At 49.3% G+C, this 19,269-nt stretch overlaps 2 protein-coding genes across 11 annotated transcripts in view; both read left to right on the top strand.

The window, feature by feature from the left end:
* The window catches only part of ACSF2 (acyl-CoA synthetase family member 2), a 30,049-nt gene extending 28,856 nt beyond the window's left edge, over positions 1-1,193 (top strand). For both annotated transcript variants that reach the window (XM_057714335.1, XM_057714336.1), the window contains 4 exons: positions 249-390; positions 483-593; positions 737-805; positions 1,050-1,193. In XM_057714335.1, the coding sequence (XP_057570318.1) occupies positions 249-390; positions 483-593; positions 737-805; positions 1,050-1,100 (373 nt within the window). In that variant the 3' untranslated portion in view covers positions 1,101-1,193. The remainder of the gene's footprint in view (positions 1-248; positions 391-482; positions 594-736; positions 806-1,049) is intronic.
* Positions 1,194-1,341: 148 nt separating this feature from the next.
* Positions 1,342-19,269, top strand: RSAD1 (radical S-adenosyl methionine domain containing 1). Of its 9 annotated transcripts, XM_057714345.1 has the most exons (11): positions 1,342-2,952; positions 3,331-3,464; positions 3,580-3,784; positions 6,280-6,417; positions 6,487-6,645; positions 6,797-6,860; positions 7,278-7,425; positions 7,636-7,690; positions 8,421-8,524; positions 8,706-8,855; positions 12,273-12,474. In XM_057714345.1, the coding sequence occupies exons 1-10, from the start codon at positions 2,818-2,820 to the stop codon at positions 8,821-8,823; spliced, it is 1,260 nt and encodes a 419-aa protein (XP_057570328.1). In that variant the 5' UTR covers positions 1,342-2,817; the 3' UTR covers positions 8,824-8,855; positions 12,273-12,474. The 9 variants fall into 9 exon arrangements, with proteins under 9 accessions (XP_057570328.1, XP_057570327.1, XP_057570329.1 ...); XM_057714344.1 differs by lacking the exon at positions 12,273-12,474 and adding an exon at positions 19,048-19,269 and having other exon boundaries at positions 6,280-6,645; XM_057714346.1 differs by lacking the exon at positions 6,280-6,417.

The following is a 19,269-nucleotide window of genomic DNA, read 5'->3' as shown; positions in this document are numbered from 1 at the left end:
AAAAGCATATGTATAGGTATGTTTAGAGAGAGAGAGAGAAAATATGCCATAGGTATGAGTTTACTTGGTTTTGTCTGCCTCCTACATTGGACTATACAATCCAAGTAATGTCTCGTTCATGCTGTGTGCCCCAGAGTCTAGAATAGCGCAAGACGCATACTCAGTGCTAGGTAAATGTTTGCCGAATGAGTGAGTGAGCCAGTCAGGTGAGGCAGAGGTGAGAGGCAGCTCCTGTGTTTTCCTTGCAGAGACATTGCCATGATGGACGAGTGGGGGTTCTGCAAGATCGTGGGCCGCTCCAAGGATATGATCATCCGTGGGGGTGAGAATATCTACCCCGCTGAGCTCGAGGACTTCTTTCACACACACCCACAGGTGCAGGAAGTGCAGGTGAGGCACCCAGCCTAGGTGAGCCCAGGTGAGACCCCAAGAGCAGGGGACACAGGATGGGGATGTCTGATATCTATCTCTGTCTCTGGAAGGTGGTGGGAGTGAAGGATGACCGGATGGGGGAGGAAATCTGTGCCTGCATTCGGCTCAAGAAAGGAGAGAAGACCACAGCAGAGGAGATCAAGGCTTTCTGCAAAGGGAAGGTGGGACCCTCAACCCACCCAGGCATCGTGATGTTGCTCGGTTCTCCAACACCCTCTGGCTGCCAGCCTGTCAGCCCACTGTCCCCTACACCCAACCATGGGACCCTGCCCAGCCTCATGCTTTATCTCCCTCTGGTCTGCAGATCTCCCACTTCAAGATTCCCCGATACGTCGTGTTTGTCACAAACTACCCCCTCACCGTCTCAGGAAAGGTGTGTAAGGGACCAGGGAGGGGCAGTGGAGCCTGGGGCCTGCCTATGCCTCCCTGAGTGATAGGCTGGATTCTGTCGAGAGGCTGGCAGTAGGGTAACCAACCAGTCGGCTCATTCTGGTTTGCCCCAAACTTTCCTGGTTGTAGCCTGAGAAACTCCTCAGTCCTAGGCAAACCAGCTGGGCTTGGTCACCCTAGCTGGCAGAGGCCCATGCCTGGTTCTCACTCCTTTCTCTCTCCTCTAGATCCAGAAATTCAAACTTCGAGAGCAGATGGAACAACATCTAAACCTGTGAATAAAGGCGGGGGGGTAGGATCCTTCCTCCCTGCCCTTCCCCCACATTCCCCTAGTCAGCTTTGTGATTTGGCATAAAGAGCTTCTCTGTTTACTTTGGCTGGTCTCTTGCTGGCGTTTCTCTTGGCAGCTGCTACGGGATGGAGAAGGGAAGAGACCAAAGCACTTTCAGAACTCCTATTCCTTGTCAACGATGGTGCTAAGCACTTTGGCGTGCATTATCTACTTCATTTAATCCTTGCTCCATCCCTTTGAGATACCAACACAGTTTTTGTTAGGGCTATACTCATTTCTTTTTCACACTGTTGCCAGATTACTGTAGCAAGAAGTATTCTTAAAAAACAAAACAGCTTTATTGAGTTATAGTTCACATACCACCTGATTCACCCATTTAAAGTGTTACATTCATTGGTTTTTAATATATTCACAGATATGTGCACCCGTCACCAAAGTCAATTTAAAAAATGTTCATCACCTTTTAAAAAGAATCTCCGTACCCTTCAGCTGTCATCCTATATCCCCCTACTCCCGCATCCCTCCCAACCAACCCAATTTTGACTTTTTTCTTAATCAGTGAAACTGGGGCTTCCTCGATGGGCAGATAGAGCAGATAAAGCAGTATAAAGCAGGCTGTAGTCTGACCCTAGAAATAAAAACAGCTGAGTGCGTCGATTTCCAGTTCACAGAGACAGAAAAGTTCCTTCTGCTTGCAAACCTTAACTCCCAGTGTGTCTGCCCCCAGCCAGCAGCAGCCTCCTCTTTACTTTTTAGAAAATGAACATAAATGTAGAGTACTCTGAGTGCCAGGCACTATGTGCATACAGGTGCAACCATACACAATTCCTGTTGAAGTATTCCCCAGGACACAATCAAGTAGGCATTAGCTCCATTTCACAAACCATGAAACCGAAACTCAGGAAGTTCGGTGTCTTGCCCAAGGTCAGACAGCTGGAATTAGGGAACCCCGCCTCCTGACTTCAAAGCCTATGATCCTTCCACTTCCTGGGACAGTTCTTCAGGTGCCTGCCCGTCCAGCCCTTCACCTGAACCCTGTCTGTCCCACAGACACCATCTCTGACTCTTCTCACAGCAGGTGCCCGGGGCTGCCTGACATAGGAGACAACAGCCTACTCTCCTGGCCAAGCCCAATCCCCCTGGCATTTTCTGCTCTTGCAACATTTAGTCCAAGTGCCCTGTCCTGCCGCACTGATTCCACATCCCTTGTAACAGACCCGCTTCGCACCACGGAGCACACCGGCCTGGTATCCAGCAGGTGCTGCATTAAAATCGGTTGCCTGTTGCCTCGTGCTGGTTTCCCTCCTGTGTCATGTGCCTGTACCGCGCCCTGGTCTTTATGCATCTGGATGTCCCCAGCGCCCAACGCTGAGCTAGGCACATAAAGCGTGAAGGAATCCACTGAACGCCAGCAGCTTGCCCTCGACGGGGTGCCGAAAGGTAGCGGGCTCCGCCAACCCCTGCCGCCGCCAGGGGCAGGACGCCGGGGCAGCCGCGGGGAGCACACCGGTGCCCAGCAGGTGGCGCCGCGGCCCCGAACCCTGCCGGCGGCGCTCAGACACAGGGCGCGGCCGCGCAGCCCCCCACCTTCCGCCCGAGCGGCCCAGCGTCCGGGCTCTGCGCACACCCGGGGCGTTGCCCTGGGTGCGTCTCGGGTTCGGGTCCTGCCGCGCGCACCGGGCCGCCCCGCCACAGCGGGCGCCATGACGCTCCCCGGAGTCCGCGCCCTCGGCTGGGTGAAGGCCGCCACGATGGCCTCGAGGCGCCGCCTCGCGGAGGACGAGGGAGGCCCCCGCGCTCCTGCGCCCGGGAGCCAGCACGCAGCGCTCTACGTCCACGTGAGTCGGGAGCGAGGCGGAGTCGCAGGCGCGGAGGGCCGGAGCCCACGTGGCGCTTGTCGCGCCGCGAGCCCACGCGCCATCTTTCCGCGCCCCTAGACCAGGTCTGGCAGCCATTCCCTGGCAGGAGGGTGTCTTGGTCCGGAGACCTGAAGTCTCTGGTGCGCATCATCTCGTTGACCTTGACCGAGTGATTTCCCTCCTGAGCCTCCGTTTCCTCCTATTTGAAGTGGGTGTGCTAATCCCCTTGGGGAGTTGCATGGCTTAGATGTGGTAGCCACTGTTGACGGATCTCGGGATGGGGATGGGCGCGACTGGAAGTGGCCAGGGCAGCCCGGGGTCAACTCTCGTCCTGTTCACACACACCCTGCCCCCCAGTGGCCCTACTGCGAGAAGCGCTGCAGTTACTGCAGCTTCAACAAGTACATCCCCCGCGGCGTGGACGAGGCTGCTATGAGGCGCTGTCTGGTGACCGAGGCTCAGACGCTGCTGCAGCTCAGCGGGGTCCGGCGGTGGGTACTGGGGGCTGTAGGTGGGGTCTTGGGAATATGTGGCCGGTGGATACGACACGTGCAGGCATCCCAAAGGGCTCCCACACGTCTCATCTTCTCCATTCTCTTTCCCTAGAGTGAAGTCTGTGTTCTTTGGTGGGGGTACCCCCAGTCTGGCCAGCCCCCACACTGTGGCAGCTGTCTTGGAGGCAGTGGCTCAGGCAACTCACCTGCCTGCAGACTCTGAAGTCACATTGGAGGCCAACCCCACTTCAGCCCCAAGCTCCAGGCTGGCAGCATTCGGGGCCGCAGGAGTCAACAGGTTGTCCATTGGCCTCCAGGTAACCCAGCTCACCCACCTCATCCTAGGGGACCCAGGATGTCTCTCCTCTGGTCACTTTCATTCATTGGGCAAACATTTATTGAGTTCTTTCTGGGTGCCAGGGCCCTGTAGGCACTGAAAAGTGTATGGTGACACTTTTTTAACTACTTGTCAGTTTCTGTGGTAGACCACAAACCCTTTGAGGCGGGGATCATGTATGCTTTTTGTTCATCACATTATTCCAAGCAACTGCTACAGTACCTGGCACATGGTAGATGCTTGAAAGAGATTTGTTACAGGATTGGAGACACAGGAGCAGGCAGACAGGTAGACAGATCATTGCAGCATGATAAAGTCTGCTTATAAAGGGGGTCTCTACAAAATGCTTTCAGAGTACAGCCTGAGGGCATTTCACATAGAAACCTTCCTGAAGGACGTGATGTTTGAATGAGGAAGAGGAGGGTGTGGGAGAAAAAGACAGGATTTGGAAGAGCTTTCATGTTTGGGGGGATCTGTGAGCCATTCCTTGTGACTGGAGAGGCTGGGGAAAAGGCTGCAAGCTAGGGCCCAGAAGTCTTCAGCACCATACTAGGAAGTTTGGGGTTTTGCCTAGTGGTAATCATTGAAGGTTTTTAAGTGGGGAGAGAAACAGGTTCCTCTCAGGTTGGCCCCTGATATTTCCATAGGCAGTATTGCCTCCCCTCTTCAAATACATGTACCACTTACCGTCGAGTTTGAGATCAGGGCCTTGTCCTAATGGGGCATATTGAAAGGGACACACCATTTCTGAGATATTCTGGCCCCAAATGCTGACATATCTTGAATCAGGAACACCTAAATTAAGAGACTTTGTGTATGGTAAGAGCAGGTAACATGAGATCAATCTACTCTCTTAAAAATTTTTTGGTTTACAGTACAATATTGCTAACTATAAACATCGTGATGTACAGGAGATCTCTAGGACTTATTAAGAGACTTTTTATTTATATATTTATTTATTTGTTTGTTATTTATTTATTTATTTATTTATTTATTTATTTATTTATTCATTTCGGCCGTGCTGTGCAGCTTTCAGGATCTTAGTTCTCCAACCAGGGATTGAACCCAGGCCCTTGGCAGTGGAAGCACAGAGTCCTAATCACTGAACTGCCAGGGAATTCCCTAAGAGACATTTTTAAAAGCAACTAGCCTAGGGACTTCCCTGGTGGTCCAGTGGGTAAGGCTCTGCACAACCAGTGCAGGTGGCCCAGGTTTGATCCCTGGTCAGGGAACTAGATCCTGCATGCCTGCCGCAACTAGGAGCCTGTGCGCCACAACTAAAGATCCCACATTGCTGCAACTAAGACCTGGCACAGCCAAAATAAATAAATAAATAATAAATAAATAATAAAATAGAAAATAAAAACAACTAGCCTGTACTCTTCAAAAATGTCAATGTTGTAAAAGACAAAGGCAGGATGAGGATCTCAGCTAAAGGAAACTAAAGAGACAGTGATAGCTGAATGCAATGTGTGACCCCTGATACAATCCTGGGGTGGGGTGGGGAGAGGAAATTACTACAGTAGACATTAGGAACAGTTGGCCAGCTTTGAATAAGAGTGTGTATTACCTCATGGGATTGTATCAATGTTATATTTCCCGAACTCTATAATTAGATTGTGGTTGTGTAAGCTTGTTCTTAGGAAATACACAGTTAAGTCCGTAGGGGTACAGTGGTACAATATTTAAGTTTTCTACATTTAATTAACCACATTGCAAGTGCTCACTAGCCTGTGGCCAATGGCTACCATATTGTACTAAAATGTTCTGTATCTGCACTGACCAATATAGTAGCTACTGACTGACCACATGCTAGGAAGCACTTAGAATGTGATTATTTCAATTTAATTAACTTAAAATTTAAATAGCCACATGTGGTTAGTATCTGCTATATTGGACAATGAGAATACAGAACATTTCCATCATCACAGATAGTTCTTTTAGACCAGCACTGGTCTGTAACTTACCCTCAAATGATTCAACATAATAATAATACATGTGTATGTTTAGAGAGAGACAAAACAAATGTGGCAAAATGTTAATTGATGAATCTGGATGCAGGTGTTTGTTGAGCTTTTCTTGCAGCTTTTCTATAGATTTGAAATATTTCAAAATAAAAAGTAAAATAAAAAAAGACTGTTAGCTTTGGAGTCAGTTCTAAATTCCAGGTCTGACTTTGCCATTGTATGACTTTGAGCAAACTACTTATCATCTCTGAACCTCAGTTTTGTCATCTGTAAGATGGAGCTAATGTTGGAGGGTTATAAGGATAAATTAGACATTGTGTAGGAATGCTTTGCACATAGTGACCCTTCAGTGAATGGTACCCCTGCTATTGGCTTGACGATCCACCTTCCAGCTCCCTGCCATGTCCTGTGTTTTCCCCTGTATCTGTGTCTGCAGTAAGGTCAAGTCAGGTGTTTCTGTCTCCCTCTGAGCTGGCCTGCGTGCTTACAGCCGACCCTCTCTCTTTAGTCCCTAGATGACACTGAGCTCCAGCTGCTGGGGAGGGCACACTCTGCCAGTGATGCTCTGCAGACGCTGGCGGAGGCCCGGCGCCTCTTCCCGGGGCGTGTTTCTGTGGACCTGCTGCTGGGGCTGCCGGCACAGCAGGTGGGGCCGTGGCTTGGGCAGCTGCGGGAACTGCTGCGCCACTGTGATGACCATGTGTCCCTTTACCAGCTGTCCCTGGAGCGGGGCACCGCCCTCTTCACCCAGGTGCGGCAGGGTGCCCTTCCTGCCCCTGACCCCGAACTTGCTGCTGAGATGTACCAGGAGGGACGGGCAGTTCTTCGGGAGGCTGGCTTCCGCCAGTATGAGGTCTCCAACTTCGCCCGGAATGTAAGTCCTGTGGCTGAAGGTGGGGCATTGGCGGGCTGAGGCGTGATCAGGCAGTTGTGGCCCTTTGGGGAGAAGGGTGCTTCCGAGGCCTGAGATGGTGGGACGTGCTAACCAGGTGCCTCTTACCTGACTATTCCCTCCCTTCCCACAGGGGGCGCTTAGTACCCACAATTGGACTTACTGGCAGTGCGGTCAGTACCTTGGCATTGGGCCTGGTGAGTCCCCTGTGAACCATAGATGGTATGACTCAGGAGAGCAATGTCATGGTCATGTGCTCTTGGGCCACTTATTAACCTCTCCAAGCCTCTGTTTCCTCATATGTAAAGTGTGGCAAAAAATACTACCTACTTTGTAGAGCTAAGTGTGTATTTTTGAGGTGCTTGGTATAGTGCTTTGCACTGTGGTTCTTGATCTTTAGTGTGCATCAGAATTACCTGGACTGCTTGTTAAAACCCACTGGGCCCCAACCAAATTCTAGAATTTCTGGAATTGGACAGGGTCTGAGAATTTACATTTCTAGCATATGAGATGCCGTTGGTCCAGGGGCCACACTCTGAGAACCACTGATTTAACATCTGGCAAGCACACAGTGTTAGCTGCTATTAAATGGAGGTGGTTGTTGATGTTGCCAGGGGCCCATGGGCGATTTGTACCCCAGGGGGCCGGGGGCCACACCCGAGAGGCTCGGATCCAGACCCTGGAGCCTGACAACTGGATGAAGGAGGTGATGCTGTTTGGTCACGGCACCCGGAGGCGCATCCCCCTGGGCGAGCTGGAGCTGTGAGCACCTGAGGGCTCTTCACCCAGGCTTCCCCTGTACCCCAAGAACCACCCACCTGCACATCTTTGTTTCCTGCCTTACCCTTCCCCGACCCCACCCCATACTGCGTGATCCTCATAAACCCCCTGTGCACACATCCCAGCATAGGGTTTGAAGAATGGGAGAAGCACAAATCTCCTCTCCAAGATCCCTTATTGGTTTTTTTTCAGGCTGGAGGAAGTTTTGGCCATGGGGCTACGCACAGACGTGGGGATCACTCACCAGGTAAGAGGTCAAGGGTCTGGCACACTGCTTCCTCCTCCCAGGCCTCGCAGAATCACTCTGTATCACTCTGTCTTCTACACACACACACACACACACACACACACACACACCCCACTCCCATTCCTCTGGGGCTGGCAGCTAGAGGTAAGGCCTTGGTCAAGCAAAGGCTTGATGGGCAGGAGCAATGGGCAGCATAGGGCAATGGTGAGAACCCTGCGCTAGGGCTGCAGAGATCCGGGCTTTAGTCCCCATCTACTGCAATGTTAGGCACACATCCTTTCACTTCTGAATTTCAACTTTCTCAGCCATCTAAGGGAATAGACCAGATTAAGAGTTTTCAAATGTTTCTTAAGCGGAGCTGAAAACTCAGATAGGAAGTGCAGTAGATAAAGATCAGTCAAGCTCAGAGCTGCCCTGGAAGAAGTCAGAGCCATAGAGCCCTGGCTGGGGCTGCCCATACTCCGACCAGAACAGGGTGAGGGGAGGAGCAAAGAGAGACCTGGCTTGGCTGGGAGCTGGGTTTAGCCTGAATGTGGAATAGGAGTGAAGGTGCCCACCTCCCTGCTGGTCCATTGGCCTGGTCCTGGTGTGCATGACAGTTTCTGAGATCCCTCTGCTGGACTGGACCCACCCCTCACTGCTCATCACACTCCCAGACAGGTGGCCTAGAGTAGCCCCACCAGCTCCCCACTTGTGGTCCCTGCACCTCTGCCCCTTCTGGTCTCCCCAGCACTGGCAGCAGTTTGAGCCCCAGCTGACCCTGCGGGACCTGTTTGGCGCGGGCAAGGAGGCGCAGGAGCTGCTGGAGCAGGGCCTGTTGCTGCTGGATCACAGGTGTGTTGGGGGGGTTGGTTTGGGGACCCAGGGAACCCTGACTGCAAATCCACAGACCAGAGAGAGATGAGAGAGACTGACAAGGAGGAGCCTGTGGGTGCCAGGGCCTTGGCACTGGTGGAGGGTGATGATTGAAACTGGTAAGAGGGGGCAGCCTCAGCCAGGCTTCTTGTTTTTCCAGGGGTCTTCGGTGTTCCTGGGAGGGGCTGGCTGTGCTGGACTCTATGTTGCCAACCCTTCTATCTCAGCTCCAAGAGGCCTGGCAGCAGAGAACTCCTTCCCCTGTGCCAGGAGGATAACCACATTTTCCTGAATCCCAGGACACTGCCAGGTAGGCTTTGGGGGCTGGGCTGACACTGCAGACATCTCCACTGGCAGGTGCTGTCCTGGCTCTGGTCACTGCCCAGCCCTGGCATCCCCAGGGGAATGGCTACGGTGAGGCAGATGGAAGGACATTTCTGGTCTGGGGACTGGCATCAAGGGCACTCACCACTGCCAGGGAAGGAGTAATGGTTTCTGTAGGTGCCTCTCATCAGTAGACTCTAAACAAATCCTGGCTGGTAGAAGATTCTGAGAAATAGAGCTCTCAGGCTTCCTGCTCCTGCAGTACGGGACAGGACATGTGTGTCCAGCACAGCGGCCTGCTGTCCTTTGAGAACAGTGGGAAAGACCAGAGCCAGCCTTGCCTCTTCTCTTTCTGCAACCAGGATATGTTTGGGTGTCAGGAGCCTCACAGATCTTTCAGTGCCGCCACCCCCACCCCCGCCCCCGCCCCATCCCCTCCCCTCTGCAGTCTTTCCCTTGAGACAGTGAAGGTGGGGAAGCTAAGAGAGAAAGGGGAGGGGAGAATTCAGGAAAGATCAGGGCCTGGTAATTCTCCCATGGCCTTTTACCTGCAGAAATGGTCACCTGGTTTTATTTAAATAACCTAATAAGCCCATCTGGAGGCCGCCTTGACTGCAGTCCTATCCTTTGGGCTTTTTCCTGGTATGTGGGATCCTGATTTGGGGGCTTGAGCCTTAGTCTAGGGCTGAGATTCCTTCCTCACAGTCATCATTGATCCTTGCCTAAATCAATGATTAGATTGGGGGTTGCAGAATGTTAATTTCTGACTTTATCATTCCATCTATGTTCATTAACTGGCATGCACCCATAAAAGAAGAGCTTTCTGGGCTTCCCTGGTGGCACAGTGGTTAAGAATCCACCTGCCAGTGCAGGGGGCATAGGTTCAGTCCCTGGGCCAAGAAGATCCCATATGCCGTGGAGCAACTAAGGCCGTGCGCCACAACTGCTGAGCCTGAGCTCTAGAGCCGGTGAGCCACAACTCTTGAGCCTACATGCCACAACTACTGAAGTCTGTGTGCCTAGAGCCTGTGCTCTGCAACAAGAGAAGCCACCACAATGAGAAGCCCGCACACTGCAACGAAGAGTAGCCCCCACTCGGCACAACTAGAGAAAGCCCACATGCAGCAAAGAAGCCCCAACACAGCCAATAAATAAATAAATTAATTAATTAGTTAATTTAAAAAAAAAGAGCTTTCCCCTTTTTTTAAGGGCTGATACCCATAACCTAGAAATTCTGTGCAGGGTGGGGGTGGCGCTGGGGAGGGAGGCATATTCCTGTGAAGAGGGTCCATAACTTATCAAAGGGTACCCTGATGCCAAAGGTAATTTAGTACCCTTGCAAATCAGGACATGCTAAGCTCAGCCTCTAGCTGGGTAACTAAGGATGGGGATCCACCCACCCCTCAGAGGTGAGCACATGCATGTCTCGTGTGTCTGGTGGGTGTGAATATCAGTCCTTCTTTGACCTGTGGTAACGTGGTAAGTGTTACTCCCTCCTTCATTCATGAAATATTCAGCAAGCACTAATAGTGTGCCAGGCACTGAGCAGCACGCAGAGAGGAATAAGACCTGTCCCAACCCTTGAGGAACTCCCCACCATGTTGATAGATGTGTGCAGAGATGAACTCCAGGGTTATCAGTAAAGGTGTGTAGATGGGCTGTGGCAGCCTGCAGTACATTTGGTTTTGAGGGGCTGGGAGCAGGAAAGGGGAAATACTTTTTCATTACTATCTCCTTTAGCTCCAGCGCAGCTTGCAGGGTGACCTGTGCTGCCTGGGAGCCTCTCTTGAGCCTTCCCCAATCTTGATATTCAAGATGTGAGCACGGGGCCAGAGCAGGTGCACCATCAGATAACCTGGGCCCACTCAGGTTTCTACCAGCTGCCAGGGCTCGTGCCACCTGAGATGCCTGGGCCCTCCCTGCTGAGGCACCGCACGAGGGCTGTGCAGAGGGGCTGGATGGGAGCCAGAGGAGGATGGCACAGATCACCTTCTGTGACTCAGCCTCCCACCCTCACCAGGTGAATCAGAGACTCTGGAAGGTGGAGCCCAGGAATCTAGTTTTTAAGTGTTTCCTAAGTGGCTCTAATGATCAGGCCAGTTTGAGAAGCCCTGTCATCTGCCTTCCATCCTGAGAGGCTGGGATCAGGAGGAAAAAGGGGAATGAGGCTAATTCCAGACATGACAGCTGGAGGGAGGTCCTTCCCTCTGTGTCCAGTGCTTCCTGGGCTTATCCTTCAAAGGGGTTCTCCTCTTCCATATGGAGACTACTGCTGTCATCTTTTCACCTGACCTGTTGAAAAGCACACAAACACAAATTAGAGTGGTGAACAAGCTACTCTGATGATGAGGTGATGAGAGGAGTTCGGGGAATGTTATGTGTGTGAGTGTGTGGTTACAGCTCGAAGGACCAAACCTTCCCCACATAGAGTGCTAACAATCTTAGGGCTGACAACTGAGCACCATCTCCACCCACCCCCTCATCTCCACCCAGCTCCTCCCCCATCTCCAACTAAGTAAAGTAAGCAGGACAGCTATTTTAATTTGCATTTTACATATGGGGACATTCGAAGAGGCCCTCCAACTTGACTCAAGTCATATAAGTAGTATGTAGCAGACCTGGCATAACACTTCTGGACATCTAGAACTTTCTCTCATGTTGTTTTATTCTTACTGTGGATCAGGTTGATTGGCCTTTTTTTTTAATTAATTAATTTAACTTATTTATTGGCAGTGTTGGGTCTTTGTTGCTGCACACGGGCTTTCTCTAGTTGCTGAGAGTGGGGGCTATTCTTCATTGTAGTGCACGGGCTGCTCATTGTAGTGGCTTCTCTTGTTGTGGAGCATGGGCTCTAGGCGCATGGGCTTCAATAGTTGTGACACACGGGCTCAATAGTGTGGCTCATGGGCTTAGTTGCTCCGTGGCATGTGGAATCTTCCCAGAGCAGAGCTCGAACCCATGTCCCCTGCGTTGGCAGGCAGATTCTTAACCACTGTGCCATCTAGCATGTCCTGGCCTGTCTCTTAAATTAGGCAAAATCCTGATCTCTCTCTGGACCCTCTGCCTCAGGCTTGAAGCCACCATCTCTGCCTGGTGCTTGGCCTCAGTGTCTGTATTTTTCCTCCTGGAGAACCCACATGTCCCATCTCCATGAGACCATCCGCTTCCTGGGAAAAAATGGCATTCTGCAAAGAAAGGACTTTAAGTAATAGGTTTGCTATACACTGAATGTTCGTGTTCCCCCCAGAATTCATATGTGGAAACGTCATCCCTGGGGAGGATGGTATCCAGAGGTGGCGCTTTGGGAGGTGGTTAGGTGATGAGGATGGAGCTCTCATGAATGGGATTAATGCACTTATGAAAGAGACCTCAGAGAACTCCCTGGCCCTTTCTACCCTGTGAGGACACAGAGGGAAGACGGACGGCTGTGAACCAGGAATTGGGCCCTCACCAGACACCAAATCTCCTGGCACCTTGATCTTGAACTTCCCAGCCTTCAGAACTGTGAGAAATAAATGTTGTTTAAGCAACCCAGGCTATGGTATTTTTGTTACAGCAGCCCAAATGGACTAAGACAAGGATGAAATAACTTATGTGCTAACTTGTTTTATTGTTCAAAATATTTACCATTATATAGCCCTGCCTCATTGAACCTGGGAAGGGCCATGAGACTTGCGCAGCACAGATTGTAAGAGCCAGTGGGTGGTCCACCATCTCCTCCCTCCTCCACAGAGACCTGAAGTGTTCAAACAGAGGCTGTTCCGTCCACCTGGCTCCTAGAGTGAAGACGATGCAGGGCAGAGGAGCGGCCGACCACCACAGATAGGAGCGGGAGTGGGATGGTAACACTCGCTGCTGTAAACCAGTAGATTTGGGGTTGTTTGTTACTGCAGCAATATAATTGAGACTAAACTGCTTGATCCAATTTGTAATCCCACCATTCAAAGATTAACTACTTTTAGATCTTGGTGTGTATCCTACCAGACATTCTTACATGCAAATGAGTGTCTTTAGGTGAACAGACTTACAGAAAGAGGGTCATATGCATCTTGCTTTGGAGTCTTCTTGTTCTACCTCAGACGTGGTGGGCGTGTTTTCATGTCAAATTTGTATCTATATCCTATTTTTCTAGTGTAGCTTCATAGTGTAACATTTCATGGTCATCCCAGAATTTAGTTTACCAGTTCCCTTTTGGTGAAACAGAGGTTTAATTTTTTATTTTTATAAGCTCTGTGATGAACGTCTCGTAAATATTTCTATGCACTGGCTTGATCATTTCCTTAGGGTTGCTGTTCTCAGGAGACATGCGTCCTTTGTTTGGATACACACAGTGCCAAACCGCCCTGCAGGAGGCCTGGCAGGTCATGCCCTTGCCAGCTCGCTGGCCATCCACAGCAAGCATGATCAGTTTTTCCAAATGACTCCAACCTGGAGAGCGCTTTTAACCCTCGCTTTACTATCAGCTAACGTGCTGTCTCCCTAACTTAGGCAACTATTTTGGTCCACCTGATCACTCTCGAGTCAGAGAACAGAGGGGACACAGCTTCTGGGGCCACCCATGTAGAAGACCCGGCTGGGACTGTGCCCGCGTGTTCAGATTGCCTCTGAACTCTTCTCATCCAGACCTGCTTCTGGGAGAATCCACATCTCCTCCCCGCCTCTTCCTCTTCCTGCTTTCCCTTCCTTTCCCTGAGGGGATTTTTAAAGCCAATTTTTGAAATTATACAAAGAACATTATAGAAACATTAGACAGAATTCTAAGTGAAAAAGAAAAAAAAATCTACAATCAGTTGACCCCAAGAAATTCAACTGTTTGTGTTCCCTTCCAGTCCTCATCCAAGTTGCACGCAACACTTCTGCCCTGTTGTGCTCCTGACACAGAGTTAGTTTTGCATTCTGCTCCTTTTTCTTCTCAGTCAGTCATAAGCATTTTTCCATCTTGTTAAATGGTCATCATCTTTCTCATTTTAATTGCTGCACAATGTTCCAATGAGTGAATAATTTAATAAGTATTACCCTAGTGTAAGTCACTTAAGTGGTTCCCCGTTTTTCTCTATTATAAATCATGCTGTAGTGCATGTTTTTATGGATATAGCTTCTCCCTTCATTTGAATTATTTCCTCAGGTCAATTCCCAAGAGTGAGATAGTTGGGCCAACAGGTATGGATGCTTTAATGATTCTTGGTGTGAGTTGTTTTATTGTTTTCCAAGGGGCTTTTCCTTTTTTAAAAAATTTTTCCTGCTGAAAAAGATAATGCTCTTTTTCAACCATATAGAAGAAAGCAAAACTTCTACTCTCCAGGAATTACCACTAGAACGTTTGGTCAAGCATCCCTCCAGACATCTCTTGATGCATAGATGTGCATATCTATGTAGAAATAAAAATACTTTTTCACAAAAGGGATCATACTCATGTGCCAGTTTTGCAACCTGGTTTTTTTTAGTCAACAACATGTCCTGGATTTTTCTAATTGGTTCTGCCATCACCAGTGCCTATATGACAGCATGATGTAGTACAGTAATAGCTGTACACCAGGCATGGTGCCAAGAATTTAATCTGCATTAATTCATTTAAACTCCACAACAGCCCAATAGGATAAGTCCTGTTACTGTCATGCCCAGTTTACAGATGAGCAGACAGGCTCAGAGAAGCTGACTGCCCCAGGTCACATAGCTAGGAGGTGATGGGGCTCACACTCAAGCTGAGTTCACTGAGGCTCCAAAACATGCTTATGTCAATAATACATGAATACATTCTTAATGTAAAAAGTAATAATAATAATAAGTATAAGCAATACCATAGCATAGTCCCCTTTACACTTCCACATAGGTTTGATGTGTGTATCAGTTAAGTTTAGGTTCAGATGCACGTGACAGAAAATCAAAGTAGCATAAGCTTAAACAAATAAATGAATTTATTTTTATTCCACATAAAAGTCTGGAGAAAGCATTTCAGGGCTAGCATAGTGGATCCATGGTCATTGGTCATGAAGAACCCAAGCTTCTAGCTCTAGGCTCTGTATCCTCATTTCATAGCATCCATCCCTAAGATCTCCACATGGTCTAATATGGTCCCTGGAGCTCCAGCCATCACGTCTTCATTCCAGGTAATAAGCATGTTGCTGCTTCCTCACCATTCCCCATAATAGAGGGGCTTCGTTAATAAAGGGTGAGAATAGATATTGCGAGGCAATCAGAAAACAACTCCTTCCCAATCCTTTTCTGTTTTGTTTTTTTGGCCATGCAGTGTGGCATGCAGGATCTTAGTTCCTGGACCAGGGATGGAACCCATGCCCTCTGTATTGGGAACGCACAGTCTTAACCACAGGTCACCAAGAAAGTCCCCCAATCCATTTCTATGAATTTACATATATATGTACATTTATAAAAATATGGTTTAAAAAATAGTCTAGGGACTTCCCTGGTGGCACAGTGCTTAAGAATCCACGTGTCAATGCAGGGCACATAGGTTCGAGCCCTGGTCCGGGAAGATCCCACATACCACGGAGCAACTAAGCCCATGCACCACAACTACTGAGCCTGTGCTCTAGAGCTTGTGAACCACAACTATTGAGCCTATGTGCCACAACTACTGAAGTCCGTGCGCCTAGAGCCCATGCTCCGCAACGAGAAGCCACCACAATGAGAAGCCTGCGCACCACAATGAAGAGTTGTCCACTTGCCACAACTAGAGAAAGCCTGCATGCAGCAATGAAGACCCAGTGCAGACAATAAATTAATTGAAAAAAAAATCAAAAAAAAAATAGTAAATGTGTTAATGGTAACTTGTTTCAATTTACATTTTAAAGTTTACCAACCAGATCAAACATTCTCCATTAAATATCTGTTTACTAACTGTTGTGTTCTGTGCATATTTATTTAGCCAATTGCTTATTTAGCCTTGATGATTTCCTGATCAAGTTAAATGAACTGTTTACATAGATAAATAATTATATTAACTCTTTGTCTTATTCACTGCACGTATTGCTTCGTAGTCTATCCTTTTTATTTTTCATAGATTTTTACTTTTTTGGAAGTGAGTTTTCTAGAAATTTCAAATATTTATATATTGAGCCCATCTTTTGCCCTGTGACTTTTTCTGTCAGTTCCAGGCTCCAGAAATATGGTCAGCTTTCAAGTTGTCTTTTTCCTCCCAGGAGAGGCAGTCTAATGTTGATGGCTGTGTCCACCTAGAACCAAATCTCCACTCTGCTGCTTCCTGCCCGTAGGACTTACCTCAACTGAGGGAAAACTGGGTTTTCTTGCCTGTTTACTGAGGGGTTGGACCAGCCCCAGGTTCTCATACCTGGCTCTGCATCAGAAATACCAGAGGCTCCATGAAATGCGCATTCTGGGCCCCCTAAGATCTATATAGAGTCCAAATCTCTGTATCCAGGGATCTGTATTTTTAAACGCTCTCCAGGGAGCCTGATGCTCAGATGTATTTCAGAAGCTCTGGACCAGCCAGTGTCGGAGCTGCTTCCTGTGCTGGGCTCTCTGAGTCGTGAGTGAGAGAAGGTAGCAGCCCTTGGCCACTGTGTCTGTCGAAACCAGTTGGCCCTGCCTCTTCCTCTTGGGTCACAAGCCCCATTTCACATCCAGCCTGAGCAGCAGTCCCTTCTTCCTACTTCCTCAAGGGTGAGGGTGGGGTTAGGTGGTAGTCAGGCTCCTGGGGTATGACCTGAGGGGCTGCCACAGCAATGCCTCTGTGAGGGGCCAGTATCATTACTAGCTGGTGGCCTTAGTTAAGTCACTCACTCTGTGTGTCTCCATATCCTTACCTCTGAAAGCAGGGACCATGCCTTGCTCAGGGTTTTAATAGGGTTGGCGATGATGGATGGATGGTTGGAAAGAACCTAGTACAGTTCCTGGCACAAAACGCACATCTGACAAATGTGGTAGTTATTACTATTAGTGTTTTCATTGTGATTTACAGTTCCCTGGGTGTGCTAGCCCTAAGGAAGGAGGTTCCAAGCAAGAATTCCTGGTTCCTGGCAAGACAGAGAGAGACCTGTCATTTTTTGTGATGCTGAAACTTGTCAGTAGGTAGCCCTAGGCTTCTGGAAAATTCCTCCCTGGCCCAGTGTAGAACTTGCTACCTTTCAGGGGCGGGTGTGGGCCACAGGGCAAACTGACAGCCTCCAGGCAGTGGCACCCACAGTAGAAGGAAGGTCCCTCACTAGGTGACTCCTCAGACCGGTGCTCCTTGCCCTCCCCCAGCAGGTCAGACAGGAATGGCCCCATTCCTCAGGTGGCCGACCTATGCACGTGGGGCTGCCCCAGTCTGCCTCCCAGACCCTGACACCTGGGAAACACTCCCACCAGAGTGTGCCTTGCCCTTGCGCCCGCCTCTGGGGGAGGTCTCTCCCGGTGCCCATTGCTCCTTATCCTCCCCAAGACCTCCGTTCCTGCTGTCCCTGACTCAGCCTGGGGCTTCCCCCTGCCCTTGAACCTGACCAACTCACACAGGCCTCATTTTCTTGGCTGACTTTTCTTATTTTGATTGGGACCAAAGTGAGAGGCCAGATTCCCTGTCTGAGGCCTTGGCAGCCCCCATGGGGGACAAGGTAGGCAGGGCCTCGGCTCACGGAGGCTGATTTATATCACTGGGGAAGCTGCCAAGGAAATGCAACCCCCCCCCCCCAGTATCCCCCCCGCCTCCTTGCACTGAGCCTTCAGATTAATGCATGAACAATAAAAGATGAGCTATGAAAACTGTCAGGCAGGCTATCCTAATCTTTTTTTTTTTAATTTAATTTTATTTATTATTTATTTATTTATTATTTATTATTTATTTATTATTTTTTGGGGGTACACCAAGTTCAATCATCTGTTTATAAAAACAGATATCCCCGTATTCCCTCCCTCCCTTGACTCCCCCCCCCACCCTCCCTCGAGTCCCCCCCACCCTCCCCGTCCCAGTCCTCTAAGGCATCTTCCATCCTCGAGTTGAACTCCCTTTGTTATACAGCAACTTCCCACTGGCTATCTGTTTTACAGTTGGTAGTATATATATGTCTGTGCTACTCTCTCGCTTCGTCTCAGCTTCCCCTTCACCCCCTGCCCCCTCCCAAACCTCAAGTTCTCCAGTCCATTCTCTGCATCTGCGTCCTTGTTCTTGTCACTGAGTTCATCAGTACCATTTTTAGATTCCGTATATGTGAGTTAGCATACAATATTTGTCTTTCTCTTTCTGACTTACTTCACTCTGTATGACAGACTGTAGGTCTATCCACCTCATTACATATAGCTCCATCTCATCGCTTTTTATAGCTGAGTAATATTCCATTGTATATATATGCCACATCTTCTTTACCCATTCGTTTGTTGATGGGCATTTAGGTTGCTTCCATGTTCTGGCTATAGGCTATCCTAATCTTGAACAAGGTCTGAAGTTCCAAGGACCATTTAAGGACGCTACTCCTTAAATTGAGATTGAGTGCAGGAGCAATGAATGATTCCTGCCCGGGGTCCTGGAGCAGGCGTGCTTGTGTTCAGCTCTGCTGCCTGTTAGCTGCTTAATCTTGGGCAAGGTGCTTCACCTTTCTCTACCTCAATTTCCTCATCTATAAAATGGGGGTGCTCTACCTCACATGGTTGTTGTAAACTTTCAAGAAGTTAGGACACATAACTAAAACAACCAAAAAAAATACATAAATTGGATTTCATCAAAATTAAAAAATTTTGTGCATCAAAGGACACTATCAAGAATGTAAAAAGAAAACCCACAGAAAGCCCACTGGTGGAATGGGCAATTCTGCAGGTACCCCCACAATCTAGAGGAAGAACGCCCCAAGATGAGCCAGTTCCCTGGGCCCGGAAACTGCCCTCAGCAAGCAGCCATCTCCTGACCAGGACACGGAGAAAGGACGGGGGCTCGGGTCAAGAATCTTCCCTTTGGCAGAGAGCCTCGGCCCAGAGCCCCGGAACTCGATGTCCATCCATCTCAGACATGCCCTTAATAGCAGCCCAGGCAGATGGTCTCAGGCTTTGCACTGAGACTCCCACACCAGGAGGGAGCTCTGATTCATAGACAAGTTGTGCTGCAAACCTTCCAGGAATGTATCACTGTGGTTTACACAGTGCTTTGAGAGCTGCTTCCCTGAAGGAACCAGGCTTTCTCCCTGACCCACAGGTATTGGAAGGCCGCTACCATGAACCCATTGATGTTTCTCCAGGTTTCCCCAACCTCATCTTCTTATGATGGCCTACATGTACCAGACACCACTCCAGGAACTGGGATACATTGCTGAATCTGCCAGGCAAGGCTGCTGCTCCCTTGGACCATATGCTTTAGTAGGGGCAGACAGACCACACAGAAGTCGGGATAAGGATTTTAAGAATAGCAAAACAGGGTGAGACAGAGGGTGACAACAACCCTGTGAGACCAGCACTGTCCC

The sequence above is a fragment of the Hippopotamus amphibius genome, chromosome 17 (assembly GCF_030028045.1).
Source record: "Hippopotamus amphibius kiboko isolate mHipAmp2 chromosome 17, mHipAmp2.hap2, whole genome shotgun sequence".
In the NCBI taxonomy this organism is placed as follows: domain Eukaryota; kingdom Metazoa; phylum Chordata; class Mammalia; order Artiodactyla; family Hippopotamidae; genus Hippopotamus; species Hippopotamus amphibius.
The sequence above is the reverse complement of the archived record's forward strand: the minus strand, read 5'-3'. Positions and strand labels throughout refer to the sequence as shown.

Bases quoted from the DNA above. Each gene is read 5' to 3' on its own strand.
- RSAD1 (XM_057714344.1), top strand. From the start codon at position 2,818: ATGACGCTCCCCGGAGTCCGCGCCCTCGGCTGGGTGAAGGCCGCCACG. The intron at 3,785-6,279 runs GTAACCCAGCTC...CTCTCTCTTTAG, and splicing joins GGTTGTCCATTGGCCTCCAG to TCCCTAGATGACACTGAGCT. The intron at 7,426-7,635 runs GTGAGCACCTGA...GTTTTTTTTCAG, and splicing joins CCCCTGGGCGAGCTGGAGCT to GCTGGAGGAAGTTTTGGCCA.